The sequence below is a fragment of the Muntiacus reevesi genome, chromosome 11 (assembly GCF_963930625.1).
Source record: "Muntiacus reevesi chromosome 11, mMunRee1.1, whole genome shotgun sequence".
NCBI lineage: Eukaryota > Metazoa > Chordata > Mammalia > Artiodactyla > Cervidae > Muntiacus > Muntiacus reevesi.
Window position 1 is genome coordinate 83,317,381 of NC_089259.1, and position 16,340 is coordinate 83,333,720.

A 16,340-nucleotide genomic window follows, 5' to 3' on the forward strand; every position below is an offset into this window, starting at 1 on the left:
CAAGCGAGCGGGACTGTCTCTGGAGCAGCGCCGGGGCAGCAAGGCTAGCGGAGCACGGCCCCGACGGATTGAGGCTCCAGATGCCGAGTCACTCTGAGTCCTTTGTGGTGACTTGTGTACCTTCGGGTTCCATCCTGCTGGCAGTGGGGCTAAGACAGCCACTTCTTACGCTTTGGAAACCTGGAGCAGAAACTATGCAGAGGAAAACGCAGGCCCCAGAGACACCCCTGGCCTAACTTAGGGGTGAAGGGCACAGTGCAGATCGAACCCGAGGGGGTTCCAGACCCCCATAGCGGGCGGGCCTCGGGGTGGACAGGCAGCCTCACTGAAGGGGTCCTTGTGGGATACTGACCATTCCCGCAACAGGCTACAGGCTTGCTCAAAGACCAAAACGGACAAGGCCAAATCCTAGGACAGACCTGGCCGGCCGGGACCCACCCTGTGTACAGAAACACACGAGTGTTTGCAGACACTCGGAGGACTAGGGCCGCCGCCTGGTCCCCACTCTCCTGTTGACCCATCACATCCGGCAGAGAAGCGTCCCGGACACTGACGCCGAGCCGCTGAGCCCCCCAGCAGCACCGTGTGGGAACACATGTGGGTCCAGGCCCTGGCATGAGCTGCACGTGGAGTCGGGAGACTTGATCACAGAGCGTGCGATTACCCTGCAATCTGAAGTGTAAGCTGCTGAATTTTGGAAGCTGCCTCACACTTAAAGAAAAGCACAGGGTCCTCTGTGTGGACGGCGGGACTCTAAGTTCCCTGTCACCCGGGTTAGAGTTTCCTAACCACAGGGCTGCAGCCCAAGATGCCTGCGTGTCCGCGTCCATTCGAGGCCCCTGCCTCATGCACCCTGTGCTGGGTGGCTGCCCCCCACTTGTCCTGCCTGCGTGAGCCTCTGCAGTCCAGGAAATCATCTTCCTGGGCCCTGGTATCCTCCGCCGAGCATTGTTCCCTTCACATTTTAAGTGGCTGTGATTTTTAACTCTTCGTGTAGCCATCTATATACACAACAGTAATGGCCTTGCTTCTTCCAACAGATCTATTTTCTCTTCCTACAGATGTGTCTCCACACTCCCCAGCGTGGGGTCGTTTACACAGGTGTTTGTCTCCCTGCTCTTCTTGGGGACCGTCAGAGGCGAGCGGGCTCTTCACGCCGCTGTCTGTCCAGTCGCACCTGTGGCTTCCTGCAGGTCACACGGCCCAGCTGGGCTCCAGCTCATTTCTCTGAAAGCTGCAGAACCCTCGTGGCTCATCGTGTAATCACCCCTTCAACTGGCATTTCTCAGTCCTCTGAGCATCACCAGCAACCGACAGCAGCTGGAACACAGACCCCCATCCTGACGGTAGGGTGCAGAGGACAGGCAGCCAGGGGGGGACCCCACCTCCCCACCTCGCCTTCCTCTCCTGACTCAGCAGGAGCCCTAACCTGTTAGAGGGCTGACTGAACAAGCAGCTTCCAATTGCACCAGCTGACACCTCGCCATCAAGACCAGAGCACCGCAGGTGCCTTTGTTCACACTGGCTCACTGAACTGCACACCAAGGGTCTCAGGCAGCTCCGCTGTGCCCGGGGCCGCTCCTCCTCTCCCTGCGGCAGAGCAGGCGGAGGCTGAGCCCGCCTGGCCGTGCCTGAAGCTGCAGTCAGCCAGCAACTGCCCAGGACTCTGTCTCTGGCCGCCCGCCCTTCCTGAGCGACCAGAACCCAGTGGACCCTCCTCCCTTGGAAGTAGGAGGGGTGCCTGCAGCCTCCACTTTCAGGTGCGACTTCCAAGCGTCGCTTCTCGGCTTCGCTGCTCCCACTCGGGTTGTTTCCATAGTGTGATGCGCTGACTCCCAAACGCCCTCGGGAGGGTGTGAGTGTGGACTCGAGCATGCGCCTCGTTAGCTTGAGAGGAGAAGTCCGGACATTTCCTGCCAAGTGCCGACCCCGTCCCCAGGGCCCAGCCCCCGAGGCCCTGCTCCCTGCGAGCCGGGCTCCGTGGGGGCAGCCGACTCGGTCCCTGCTCCTGTCCAACCCCACCTGCAGGAGTTCTGTCCCCCACCTTTGTCCCAGCGCCTGCGCCCAGGGACCTGGCACCCCGTCCTCACACAGGCCTGTCCCCTCCGGTGGGAATGGGAGGCCCTGCTGTCCAGGCTCACTGCACGGCCAGGAGGCGGCACAGGGCCCCCGCTAGCCGACAGGCTGGGACTGTGGTGGGTGACTTCACCTCCCTCCTTTGATGGCAACAGCAACACTGCGGGCTTGTGAGAACACAGGTGAAGCGAGAGAACGCGCACCCCAGACCCTGAGGCGTGCACCCTGCCCCGACCCACAGGCCAGCACACGCCCCTTCCCGGGAAGCCCAGAGCCACAGGCTGGGTTAGGACCGACCTCACTGCCCCAGGCAGAGCCAGCCTGCACACTGGTCCTCAGGGGCTGAAAATAGCTTGAGAGCCTAGCTCGGTTAATAGAATATCCAGGTTAATTTTAGAATCAGAGAGCTCCGGAGAATATAAAACCCCCAACGCCAAGAACCATGTGTGGCCAGCACAGCCCCTCCTCCCACTGTCTCTCTCTCTCTCTATCACACACACATACACACACACACACACTGTGACATCACCCATCATGTTCACAGACCGTGTCCTCCGACTGAGCCCTGTGAAGCCCTTCTATTAAAAACCATTTCAAATTACAAGCCCTCATCTGAGCCTCGCAGACCCTGTGACGGGCATACCACTGCTTCCCACGGTGGAAATCAGGTTGAAAGTCACTCTCAGACCTGGAATCCTGAACTCTCAACCCCTGGGGTCCAGGGCTTCTTTGCCAGGCCACCCAGCGTCCCTCCCCGCTCCCTCCTGGCCCAAGGGGCCTCCTGCTTCTGGGAGGATGTATTTGCCGGCGGGCAGGCCCACAGCCAGCCAAGGAGGCGCGGATGCTCCCTGCTACGCGCATGCTGCACCCAGGCCGCCCTTGCCCTTGGCGGTGACAGGGCCTCAGCTGTCACCGAGGAGACAGGAGATGGAGGAGGAACGGGGCGGGTGCTCTGAGCGCCTGGGAGAAGGGGGCCACTTCTGGACCCAAGAAGGAAGGCCTTCCCGTGGCCTCACTCAGGACTCACCACAGATCCTAGATGCCCTCAAACCTGACACTCACCACAGATCCCAGATGCCCTCAAACCCAACAACAGTCCAACCACAGGCTGGGCTAAGGGGGCTTTTCTTATCCTCAAGTGCAAGGCCAGGATTATCTGTTTTTTAGCTTGAGAGAAACCCTTCTGTATTGCTCTTAACTGAACACATTTATTGAGACGACACTTTTAAAAACAAGGAGTAGCTGTCATGGAAAAGGGAAACATCACTGGAAAGTAAAGTCGTGTCACAAGTCCTAGAGGAGTGCCAGGTACAAAGGACAGCGCGGGGCAGGGGGGCTCCCGATGGGGGTCTGCACCCATCCTGCCTGCAGTCGCTTCCCTCCCAGGCTAAAGCCCTGACTCACGGAGAGTCAGAAGAGCACACTTCCTCAAAGTAGCCTCATAGGAAGTGTGCTCAGTCTTACTTGACACGAGACACTGCTGTTACCAAAGATAGACCATGGGCAAGATAGCCAAGTGTGCAGAAGAACCATCCAAAATAACTGTGAGATTTAAGTGGGGAAAGACACAGGTTCTTTAAGACAAGGACTCGAAATAGTTACAATAAAAATACCTTACTTTTCCCCAGCACTTTCTTATGTATTATCTCATTTGCAAAAGGTGGAAGGAAAAAGAAAGGGGAAGAGGAAAAAAGGAAGAGATTCTTCCCATTTTCTCCAGAGTTAACCTCTCAATGACCAAGTACCACCACATATTCCAGACTGAGGACTACAGCTCCACCCCTAAAAGCTCTTCAGCTCCCCAAAACATTCTGCCTTTCCTCTCAGCACTAGGAAAGGTGATGTTGCTGACGGTATAACTGGAGGGAGAATTCCTCAGTCTCTTTCTGGGGGGGCGGGGGTGGGGTAGGGAAGCTCCCACAGGATGCTGCAGACAATGACTGTCGGCATTTTGCAAATGGAAAAATGAGGCCATGAAAGGGGGGGTGGTGCTTGCCCTGCTTCTTCCAGCCAGCAGGCCACCAGCAGACTGGGCATGCTGCCAGCCAGCCCCAAGACAGGGTTCAGAATGAATGACAGATCGACCAGGGTCCCCCAGAGCCAGGAGGCGGGTCCGCCTGCATAGCCGCCCCTCCTCTGGGTCAATGCTGGTGTCCCTCCTCATCGGCCTGCCTCCATGGCCCAGCACTCAGGCAAGTCAGAGTCAAGACTGGCCACAGCAGGGGAAGCAGGAAAGAAGTGGAAAGCTCGGAGCACCACTCGCCAGGCCCTCCTACTCACAGTGGAACAAGGCTAAGCCCCTTGACCAGCTCTCGCACTCCCCCTCTGGGGCCGGGCCCAGGTTCAAAGTCAGCGGCAAGGCCCAGACCGCCTCTTTGCTCCAGCACAGGAGGAGGCCCTATCTGTGCTCCCTGCAAGCCCCAGCGACAAAGGGGACAACCCCACACAGCGGGTGAAGACCCTCAAAGGCAGGACAAGGCAGGGGCTTCTGAGGACTGAAACCATGTCCAGGGATCTGGACCACTATGGACAGGTGTTTCTGCTCATCCTATCTGCTGCAACCCCCAAACATCAGGGAGGGGGTCTCCAACAGCTCTAATAATACCAGTCCCCAGTGGTTGGAGCAGCAGATGTTCAGTGGCTGCACTAACCCCCCACTGAGCCGGGCGCTCCTCTCACTTGTTTAAAGTGACACACACAGAAGAGAGAGAGCTTAACCAAGCAGCATCTCCAAGCCCCTTCCCTCCAGGCCTGGCCCATCTGTGTGGGTCCAGAGCCTCCCCAAGGGCGTCCTGCCAGGCCAGCAGAGTTCCTCTCCTGGACCTGAGGGGGCCTGCTCGCCCTCTGCTTCTCAGACTGGGCCATTCTGGAAAGAAGTCAATTTTCTCGGCTTCCTGACACAAGTTCAGGCTGGCCGTGTGGGGCTTGAACTCCAAAGTCCCCAGACCCCCTCCTGCCTGCTGCACCCAGAAGCCTGGCACAGCCCCGAGGCCGTGCCCCACCCCTTCCTGTCCCCTGATTAAGGAAGCAGCTCAAGGCCTCTGGTGTGAATCCCCCTCATGCTCACTGGCCCTGGGGCTGAGAGGCACTTTCCCTGCCTCACTTCAGGTGGAGGGCCATGCTGAACCTCTCAGCAGAAAGTGACAGCAAATTCCAACCAAGTAAACAAGAGAAACCCTCTCCAGGCAAGCTCCTCAGGGCTGAAGTGTGGCCCCATCCAATCTGCAGTGCTTCTGAGCCAAATATCAACAGCGTCTCAGCGATGATCCATAAACCAAAATAAAGCAGACAGGAAACAACACGCTGATTTGGGGTGGCTGGAATTCCTAAGCAGCATCAGATGTCATCAACAACTGACGCTCCAGCAGTCACTGTGGGCCTGGCATGGTTCCCAGAGGCCCTTTTTCACATGGGAATGTGGAGGACCCGGGGGTTCAGTGAGCAAGAAGGACCCTGAGAGGGCAGCTCTTGTGGGCCTTAGAAGCTCTCTCCAGCGAGAGCTGTCCTCTCAGCTGGCACGCCGATGGCAATGACGGGTAACGGTCACTCCAGGCACCGGTCTTGTTTTGCAGGAGCTTGTACATCACCCTTTCCAGTCAGAAAAAGCAAGTCTCTCCACATAAACCCAGGAAGTCCAGACACAGCCTCCCAGCCCCTCCCCCAGCTCCTGGGTCCCGGGAGAGCGGCCGGCTGCTCTGGGGACACGACCTGAATGGCAGGCCCTGGTGGCCAAGAGCTCCCTCCGCCAGTTCTCAATGGAAGGGGGAGGGGGTGGCTGTCCTGGCGCCCTGCCCTGAGAGAGCCCTGGGCCAGAGCGCCGGCACACAGTCACAGGCAGACACACACACAGACACATCCACCCACACAGCCGCCCGCACACCCAGGCTCCGGTCAGCCACCCGCTCGGCCCCTAGCCCCGGAGGGAAGGTGAAAGAGCTCCCACGTCCCCAGCAAAGGAAGCGTCTGGGTGCCGCACTCAGCGAGGCGCGGAACCCCAAGATGGGTGTTTCTGGCACCTAAATTTCTCGCATCCGGAGAGCCCCCGTGCGCGCGCTCGTGCACACGCAGATACGCAGTCCCTGGGGACCAGACCCAGGTCCGGCGGAGCACCTCCCCCTGCTGCAGTCGACCCTGCCTCCGGGGACTAGGGGACGCCAGCGGCGGGGAGCTGAGTCCCCCAGGGCCACCGGCCCCCTCGGCCCAGGCCGCCCTCGGGGCAGGCGGGGAGAGGGCCGCCTCTGGGCGTCTCTGGTGCTGGGGAGGGGGCCTTGGCTAGGCTCTCCCGGGGTGAGGAGGGGCCCGCAACCGAGGAGCGCGCATCGCCGGGAAGCGCCAGGGCCGTAGACCCCAGCGCAGGGGTTGGGGACCGGGGGAGCCCGCCGCGAGCCCCCCGAAGACTCCGCCGCCCCGCCTGTTCCTGGGAGCTCACCGATCTTGATCTTCACGCTCTGGAAGACCCGGAGCCCCTCTTCCTCCACCGCCATGCTGGGTCCGCCAGGATCCGCGAGCCGAGCCCCGCGGAGCAGCAGGAGCCCGAGCGGCGGCGCAGTCCCCGCGCTCCGGGCCAGACCCCGCGCCCGCGCGCCCGCTGCGCTCCGCCTCCGGCCCCGCCCACACCCCGCCCATTGGCCGGGGAAGCTGGCGGGGGCGGGGAGGCCACGCCCCCTGCCCCGGTCGCCCAAAGCCCGCCGCGGGGCGGAGGCGTCACCGTCCGGCCAACGGCGCGATCCCAGCCGCCCATTGGTTCAGGGCGAAGAGGGCGGGGAGGCTCCGCCCACATCCCAGGCCCGAGGGGCAGGTTCTGTATCCGCCAAGCATCCCAGGGACCGCACGGGACTCCTGGCCGGGCAGGGAGGAACCGGCGGGGAGTGCGGGGTACAGGCCGGCGGCGGGAGCAGGAAGGGAGTGCATTGGGGAGCAACCGGAGGGGCGACCGGGCTGGTTGCTGCAGGGGAACCAGACCGAGCAGCCGGGTGTGGGGGGGCGGCGAGTGCTGGGTGTGGGGACCAGGCGGGGGCGTGGGAGGGAAGACACATGCACTGGGATTTAAGAAACGCAAAGCTAAAGATGGAAAAGGAAAAGAATTCCCTGGCCCAACTCAGCCCCCTCAGAGTAGGCGCTGTAGGGGATCTGGGATCTGGAGGAGCGGGCAGTCCTGATGAGACCCAATCCCTCCATCTGCCAACCTGCTGGTCCCGGACCTCGGCCACCCTGGCTCCTAGCTTCTCACAAGGCCAAGTGCACTCCTGTTTGCCCTCCCTGCCCCCAGGCTACCATCCTCAGAGCATCTTCTGTGTCTACTAACTTCACATCCTCTTCCCTTCCTCTGGCTTCGAGCGCCCAGCACCACACAAGCACATACACACACCAGAATACAAGCATAATAAAGAGAGAGGCCTGTCCTCTTTGTTACTTTTCCTCACTTCCTTAAAGAAATGTTGATGTGTGTATTGAGAAAAGTTAATGACCCTTTTCACCCAGACTACTCGAGCCTCCTTCCAGGTCCTCAGTTATCTCCTGGAGTTTATCTTCTCAAGACCTTCACAGGAGGTGTTTACTGGGGTTTAACAGGAAGGTTAGGGCAGCAGCCCCTCCTTGGTCCAACCCCCAGTGATAGCTGCTGCATCCTACTACAGACCTTGGGGGCTCCTGCAGTAAGCCAGCCTTCTTTTGATCTGACCTGGGAGGGTTTTGCCTCCATCTGGGGAACTGGAAAGCACCCCCAGCTCCCAAGATTCTCAGAGGATCTGCTTGAGCCCCGGGAGTAGATGCCTTGATGACAAGCTGCTCTCCAATGCAGTCTTCCTTCCCTTACTCCCTCTCAGGACTCCCCTTCTGAGAACACTTCCAAAAAAGGCCTGCACACTCCGATCTCTGCTTCAGAGCCTGTTTCCAGAGAAACCAGCATAAGACAGTTGGGGCCAGGAGTGTTCTAGGAGTGGCCTCTGTGATGGGGTTTGAGAGCTGGGAGCCCCCTACCTGCCAGTGACTGGGGCCGAGCTGAGCATGAGGGGCACAGTGGATGCAGTGTTTCAGGCACTAGGGAGGTTGGGAAAAGCAGGAATTACCTGGGCTTTGGAACCAGAAGATTCTTGCTGAGGGCAAGGTAATGAGAAGATCACCCATTTAAGGAAAATGTGACAAAAAGGTTTCTTTGTCACCATATAACTCTCCTACAGCCAGAGAACCAAAAAAAAGCTTTGGATCAGAGTGAGGACTTAATCACAAAAGTCGCAGTGCTCCAGGTCCACCTGCAGGCCCAACCCAAGGAAGGTTGCTGTGATCCAGAGGTTTGGGGGAGTGTCATCTGGATTAATGCACTTAGAACCTTGAATCCCAGCCTTCCTAAATCTTTTGCACTTGAAGAGGTGTGCCCCTTCCCCTGTCACAGGCAAATACACCCTCTGTGCTTGGAGATGATTGTGGGACGGTGCCTGTGCTGTGCATCCATCTCCACTCCCCAGCACAGCAGCATCTCCCAGCTGGGAAAGTGCGGGATCTGCAAACATGGGAAACATGCTGGAGGGACCGGGGGAGCAAAATCAGGAGCAGAGCCAAAGAACGCTGGACCCAGGAGAGGACTGCCATCACGGGAGACCAGGTTAAGTCCCCTGACACAGCGTCACTGAACCATGATACAGGATTCAGCACCCTGGCCAGGACCCCAGACTGCTTGTAGTGCCTTTGCAAGCTTGTAAAGAGCAGCATCCCACATTAAGTGAAGTGGAAATGCCCAATGGTTGTGGCAGACAGCTGAGAACAGCATCCTGGTGCTTAGAGACGTGGAACAGGAGAGGAGATAAGCTCCAGGAGCCCAGAAGACCTAGTCAGTGCCTAGGAAAGCCCAGGAGACCCTCCATTTCCAAACGCAATGAGGGCCGGGCTGGCTGTGCAGGACGGGGTGGAGGGCGGAGACGTCGTTACAGGGAGCACTGGGCTCCCTAATAGCAGCGAGCATGGCGAGGCGGCAACATGATAGGGGCCAGATGGCGACTTTAACTTCAGAAGTAACTGGGGGCAGTAACTGCAGCGAGACTGCAGTGGCGGCCCTGACGTGCTGAGCTGGAAGAACCACAGTGACGGTCAGTCGGACATGGCATCAGGGGCAGGACAGAAGCCAGCCAGCCGGAGAACTACACAGTGTACGCAACAAGATAAAGCTGAAGTGAGAGCTCGGGGGCCCAGGAAAGTTGCTTCAGTAAAATGTCACAGCCCCTTACCCAGCTTCCAGGCGTGAGCCCGTTCTCATCCCAGGGACTGCTGACTTGAGGAGAGGACTCCATCCCCCGGGACTTCCCCTAGAGGGGCCTGTGGCCATTTATGCCAGTAATTCCACTTGGAGAGGGAAACACCTAGACGTCTGAAGAGCTGCTGAGCTGGGTTCTGAATTGAAAGATCGTCGCGCCCCTGTTAGAGTGAAGTCTGTGAGGTCCAGGATAACATGGAACCTGGGGCCAGGAGCAGCTCGCAGAGAGCCCCCAGGTGATCATTTCCCCACACGACAGATGAGGGGCTGGTAGGGACGTTTGTGACAGTTGTCAGAGCACCCACCTTGGTTCCTTGTTGTGCGGGTTAAGAGCTATCCCAGCAAGAAGGCCAAGATGGGAGATCAAAAATGATGACACATGCTGGAGGGAACACGGAGAAAAGACCTGATGGATCGTTTAGTTCACAGTCCCATGTCTGAAGTCAGACAGGTTCCAGACAATGACACTGAACTACCAAAATCTCTAGCACACGGTCACCACACATGGTTGCAACTGCCAGACCAGAGGTGGTGCACAGCCAGACCTCTGAACTGTGGTGCATGGCCTCAGGGCTGGGGATGCCCTCTACTGACCCCAAACAAGGGGAGAATCAGAAGCAGGTTATATCACATGGCATAGACTCTAGCACACCCTGGACTGTCTCTGTACCCTCAGGCTTTCCTGGTCTCTGTTGTAACAGAGCCCAAAGGGATCCGGACGGGCTGCAGAGCATCAGTTGGATTTGCCATACTGATGACATCACTTTAATCAGATCAGAGGAGCAAGAAGTTGGCAGTTCATCAGAAGATATGTGTGCTCTGAGACACATGTGCTCAGAGAGTCAGAAATAAGTTTATTGGAGATGCAGGGGTTCCCACATCAGTGGGGCCAGATGTTGTTGAGTACCTCACTTTCCATTCAAGAAGCACGGAGATGCATACACCGTCCTTTCTTGACTCCTTCTCTGAGAAGACTCGCCCCCACAGACCATGCTATTACCATGCCTCCTCAGATCTGTGTTCTGCCCAAAGGGATTGATCCTTCTTTCCTAAACTAGAATCTGTTCCCTTGTACCTGTGCTTGTAAGAGACAAGAAGACAAAGAGGGATCAAAGGGAGAAGTGATGAATCACAGAAAACACCTGTGCTCTCTTTTGCTTATAACTCACTGTTACCATGTTCCCTCTTCCATAGACCCCTCTATTGCACCCGACCAAAATATTTACTGCGAAGCACCAATCTATAAACAAATGGATATTTGTGTATGGCTAAAATAGCATTGTGGATCTTCCTTGTAGCTCAGACGGTGAAGAATTTGCCTGCAAGGCAGGAGACCTGAGTTTGATCCCTGGGTCAGGAAGATCCTCTGGAGAAGGGAATGGCTACTCACTCTAGTATTCTTGCCTGGAGAATCCCATGGACAGAGGAGCCTGGTGGGCCACAGTCCATGGGGTCACAAAGAGTCAGACATGACTGAGTGACTAACATACACACACATAAAATAGCATAATTAATTTATTTTCATATCTTCTCAATCTACTTTCAAAGGATTTGAAGTGACATAAAATAAATGACCAGTATATAATGCATAATTAAAAGGGTATCAAAAATGTACTGAAGGAAGAAACTGTTGTTTCTAACTTGTGTAGTGAAAGCAGCTGCTGCAGTGAACGTAGAGCTCAGCTCTGAGTTTCCTGACAGTCAAGGTGGAAAGGGAAAGACGGAGCGCACTATCTCATGTAAATTCTATTACCTCATGAAAGGAAGTGTGTTCATTTTTCAGAAAATACAATATTTTGGAAGAATTTTTAAGATAATTTTTTTCCATAAGGGATATTCAGTGAGTCAGGGAGTGACTTTCCATCTTTAACAATGGGGTTTGCTGCTTTGCTTATAACAGTGTCTGGAACATAGTAAAAGCCCAGCTGGTACTTGTTGAATGACTGTAATAGTTCCTTCCACTGTCACATGAAAAAAAATTGGGAACATAATTTTTTTTCAGTTGCTCAGTCATGTCCGACTCTTTGCAGTCCCATAGACTGCAGCACAACAGGCTTCTCTGTCCTTCACCATCTCCCGGAGCTTGCTGAAACTCTTGTCCATTATGTTGCTGATGCCATCCAACCATCTCATCCCATGTCATACCCTTCTCCTTCTGCCTTCAATCTTTCCCATCATCAGGGTCTTTTCTAATGAGTGAGCTCTTCACATCAGGTGGCCAACATCTTGGAGCTTCAACTTCAGCATCAGTCCTTCCAATGAATATTCAGGATTGATTTCCTTTAGGATTGCCTGGTTTGATCTCCTTATAGTCCAAGTGACTCTCAAGAGTCTTCTCCAACACCACAGTTCAAAAGCATCAATTCTTTGGCGCTCAGCTTTCTTATAGTCCAGATTATAGTCTAACTCTCACATCCATACATGACTACCGGAAAAACCAGAGTTTTGACTAGGTGGACCTTTGTTGGCAAAGTAACGTCTCTACATTTTAATATGTTGTCTCCAGGTTGGTCATAGCTTTTCTTCCAAAGAGCAAGCGTCTCTTAATTTTATGTCTGCAGTCACCATCTGCAGTGATTTTGGAGCCCAAGAAAATAAAATCTGTCACTGTTTCCATTGTTTCTCCATCTATTTGCCATGAAGTGATGGGACCCGATGCCATGATTTTAGTTTTTTGGATGTTGAGCTTTAAGCCAGCTTTTTCACTCTCCTCTTTCACTTTTATCAAGAGGCTCTTTAGTTCTTCTTTGCTTTCTGCCATAAGGGTGGTGTCATCTGCATAGCTGAGGTTATTGATGTTTCTCCCAGCAATCTTGATTCCAGCTTGTGCTTCATCTAGACTGCCATTTTGCATGATGTACTCTGCATATAAGTTAAATAAGCAGGGTGACAATATACAGCCTTGATGTACTCCTTTCCCAATTTGCAACCAGTTCATTGTCCCACGTCCAGTTCTTTTTTTTTTTTTTTTTTTTCATTTATTTTTATTAGTTGGAGGCTAATTGCTTTACAATATTATAGTGTTTTTTGCCACACATTGACATGAATCAGCCATGGATTTACATGTGTTCCCCATCCCGATCCCCCCTTCCACCTCCCTCTCCATCCCATCCCTCTTGGTCTTCCCAGTGCACCAGCCCCGAGCACTTGTCTCATGCATCCAACCTGGGCTGCTGATCTGTTTCACCCTTGATAGTATACTTGTTTCAATGCTATTCTCTCAGAATATCCCACCCTCGTCTTCTCCCACAGAGTCCAAAAGTTTGTTCTATACATCTGTGTCTCTTTTTCTGTTTTGCATATAGGGTTATCGTTAGTTACCATCTTTTTAAATTCCATATATATGTATTAGTATACTGTATTGGTCTTTATCTTTCTGGCTTATTTCACTCTGTATAATGGGCTCCAGTTTCAGCCATCTCATTAGAACTGATTCAAATGAATTCTTTTTAATGGTTGAGTAATATTCCATTGTGCATATGTACCATAACGTCCACATCCAGTCCTAACTGTTGCTTCTTGACCTGTAAACAGATTTCTCAGGAGGCAGGTCAGGTGGTCCGGTATTCCCGTCTCTTGAAGAATTTTCAACAGTTTGTTGTGTTCCACACAGTCAAAGGCTTTAGTGTAATCAATAAAACAGAAGTAGATATTTTCGTGGGATTCTCTTGCTTTTTTGATGATCCAACAGACATTGGCAATTTGATCTCTGGTTCCTCTGCCTTTTCTAAATCCAGCTTGAACATCTGGAAGTTCTCAGATGAATGAAAGGAATGAAAACTGACCTTTTCCAGTCCTGTGGCCACTGCGGAGCTTTCCAAATTTCATAATGTTCAGCCTAATTCTCTGGTAGTTTACTCAGGCTCTTAGGAGTCAAAGGAAGTGTCTCTGGTGGCCTGATAGGTGCAAGAGAAAGCATTCGGAGAATCCAGAGAAAAGAGGAATAACACCCTTGAATAATCTTCCTTTAGCATGTGTTGTTTGCCCCACACCAAGGAGAACAGCTTCAAGCAAAGGTGTCTGCACTGAGCTTCCTGTCAGATGCTCCAAGCCCAGGTATTCTGAGTTGCTGGTGGAGGGGAGGCCCGGCTTGACCGCCTGCGGGGAGACCAGGGCTGGGCCACTGCTGGCCCGGGAGCTGCTCCTGGGAAGGGGGTCCACGCTGCCTCCCATCCTGGCAGCTCGTCGCAGGGTTCAGTGCCCAAAAAGCCACAGCACCTCTGGTTGGAAGCTGAGAAAAGCCGCCGATCAGCTCTGTCCTTCTCTTCTCCCTCCGCAGCGAGCGGGAGGCCTCGCTTTGAGCCTCAGACATGAGATGGAAGTGGCCGGGGCTGCCTATCCCTATGGGGAGACAGCTGCCCTGGAGCCGCCTCGGTGAGCAGCTGTGGGGAACACTGCCTGTTGTGTAAAGCCAGCGAGATTTAGGGGCCACCGGGGCAGCCCAGGCCTGGCCCAGCCTCATGAACAGAAACCCTAATAGTTTACGTGGGATGCTGTTGATCAATATCAATGCACCTGTCAATTTGGGTAACAGTAAAGTGTAATTGCAGGTATCTAATAAATTTACCTGTTATATAGAGTTAGGTAATGCCATGATTGCTTATTATGAAGAATATTTGCTCAAGATATCTATGTTTTTATCATAAAAAAGTTTAACTTGTTATTTTGCCAAATATCAAGAAATTCTTTGAGGACACCCCTGAAATCAGCAGCTAACTAGGCCCCAAGCTTTGCCTTCTTAGCTATGGCAGTAGGGTATGAGTTTTTTTTGTTTCTTCTAAAATCTTCATCAAAGCATCCCAGAAGAAGCTAAAAGGAGAGGTGTGGGTACCTGGCACAGACCACTTGGGGTGGAGACTTGCTGTCGATGTTTCCTCACAGTAGAATCACAGCACAGGCTGCAAAGGAGAGATCCCAGGAGCTCTGGAAACCCTTGCCTCTGACCACAGACTCTTCCTATATAGAGAGCTGGGCTACAGAAATCCAGCAATAAAGCAGCCTCGGCCCAAACTGCTCTAAAGGTTGTTAACAATCGAGCAAGACAGACTTTTTCAGTGGTCAGAAGGAGCTTTTGTGAAACACTGGATTGGAAGACGCAACATCGTAGTAAAGAAAGTTGAAAGGAGCAAAACGGGGGCTGCCCATTATGCTTCCTTCCAGGTTTTATTGTTATTTACAGGCAGTCTCGCACACTTTTGCACGAGTATTTACTGTTTAGAGATTCCTTTGCTGGGCACAGGGCCTGTGTCTGGAGGCCGCAGATCCCGCGGGAAGAGCAGGAAGTACTCCCGTTGCCCCAGGCAGGCGGCTGCCTGCTGCCTTGGGCACCCCTTGGGCAGGCTCAGCCTGGAGAGCTGGGGGAAGCGAGCAGAGGAGGTGACCCCGGAGGTGGACACGGCCTTGAAGCTGTGATCACAGTGGCAGCACTTGGTGAAGACTGGAAGCCCATTTCCGAGGTTGTTCTGGTCGGTGGCCGGCCCAGCTGGAACTGCCTCTCACCCATCACAGAGGTCATCACTCCCAGCTTCAGGGCCTCAGGCGGCACAGAAGGGAGCGGACGGGGGCCACTGGCCGGATCATGCATCCCACAGAGGCAGGGAGACCAGGCAGGGTCAGGAACAAGTGTGGCATCTGGGAGCATGAACGCAAGTCCGTCAACTTTGTGTGACTGTGAGGGGCGGATGCTGCTTTTATTAACACGGGGCCCTGACACCCTCTTCAGTTACCTATCCCTTCCAAATGGTTTGATGTGAACAGAACTCTTCTCCCCTCACTATCTCTAAGTTTTTTGGTCTGTGAAAATGGGCCAACAGTGCCCTCCCAGAGAGAGGCTCTGAGGACCACGAGGGGTTTTGCTGGCGTTCGGTGCTCAGGCAATTTGGTGGTTGCAGGGTGAGGGTGGGGCACTTTCCTCTCCCCCCCCCCCCCAGCACCTGCGAGACACCTGCTGTCCCGCGGCACCCGCACCAGACCTGGGAGACCTGGGGGCGGCGGTCAGCCTCTCCGTCCTGGGGCCTCGGGTCGCAGCCCCTGCACGTACCCGCCCCGAGGAGTCAGCTCTCCCTGCCGCGGCCTCCCAGGATGAGCCTGCGTCCAGTGCAGACGAAGGCCTCGCACTCACCCCAGACCCTCCCCTGGAGGAAGAAATCTTCAGAAGACAGGACGCTCACAAAACCACACTGTTCACTGACACCCAAACCAGAGACAACCTCCACCCATCCTTCCGCGGGTGGATCTTAAACCGACACTGCTCAGCAGCAAAAAGGAGCAGATGGCTGAGCTGGTGCCAGAACTGGGCGACCCTGAGAAGGAGGAGAGCCTGCCACGCTCACCTCACGAGGCCACTCACACGACTTAAAAACAAGAAACTGTAGAGACTGAGAACCGACTGTGGTTGTCAGGGGCCAGGGAAGGGGGCGGCAGGGCTGCGCGCGTGACAAGGCAGCAGGAGGGCCCCGCACGGCCCTGGGCCTGAGCGCCAGTGAGCCCCCGAGTGCCCAGAGGTCCCCGAGGTCCCCGCCTTCACTGTCCCCCCACCCCGCCAAACAGCAGAGCAGCTTCCCGAAGCAGAAGGAGGGAGAGGCCACAGGAGGAGCCGGGAACTGGCAGGGGCTTTGGGCTGAAGCTCCAGGTTTGGGGGCCAGGCAGGCAGGAAGCCACACTGCTCCCAGCTGGTCTGGTCTCATAATTCCAGCTCACTTGGTGGAAAGGACTCAGAACACAATGTATGTGGCTGCCGGATGGAAGAGCTAGGAGCCCGGAGGCCAGGGCAGCAGGAACAGCACCTGATCACATGGGGCCTGAGATGACGGGGCCCCCAGCCCGGGGTCTGCACAGAGCAGCAGTGATGAGTCAGCTTCCAGGGGGTCGCTCTCACGGCCAAGTGAGGAATAGGTGTTTATGCAGGGGGATCTCAGCGACCATGCTCTACTTCACCCCCAATTCCTAACAGGTAAAATAGAAAGTTACCTTTTAAAAGTGCCTCTCCTAAGACTCACATGTTCATTTTACAGCTAAC

General features: G+C 54.9%; 1 protein-coding gene across 1 annotated transcript in view; it reads right to left on the bottom strand.

The window, feature by feature from the left end:
• Positions 1–6,659, bottom strand: part of RASA3 (RAS p21 protein activator 3) — an 85,383-nt gene extending 78,724 nt beyond the window's left edge. The window contains exon 1 of the mRNA XM_065901743.1: positions 6,506–6,659. Within this exon, the coding sequence (XP_065757815.1) occupies positions 6,506–6,560 (55 nt within the window). The 5' untranslated portion in view covers positions 6,561–6,659. The remainder of the gene's footprint in view (positions 1–6,505) is intronic.
• Positions 6,660–16,340: the final 9,681 nt, after the last annotated feature.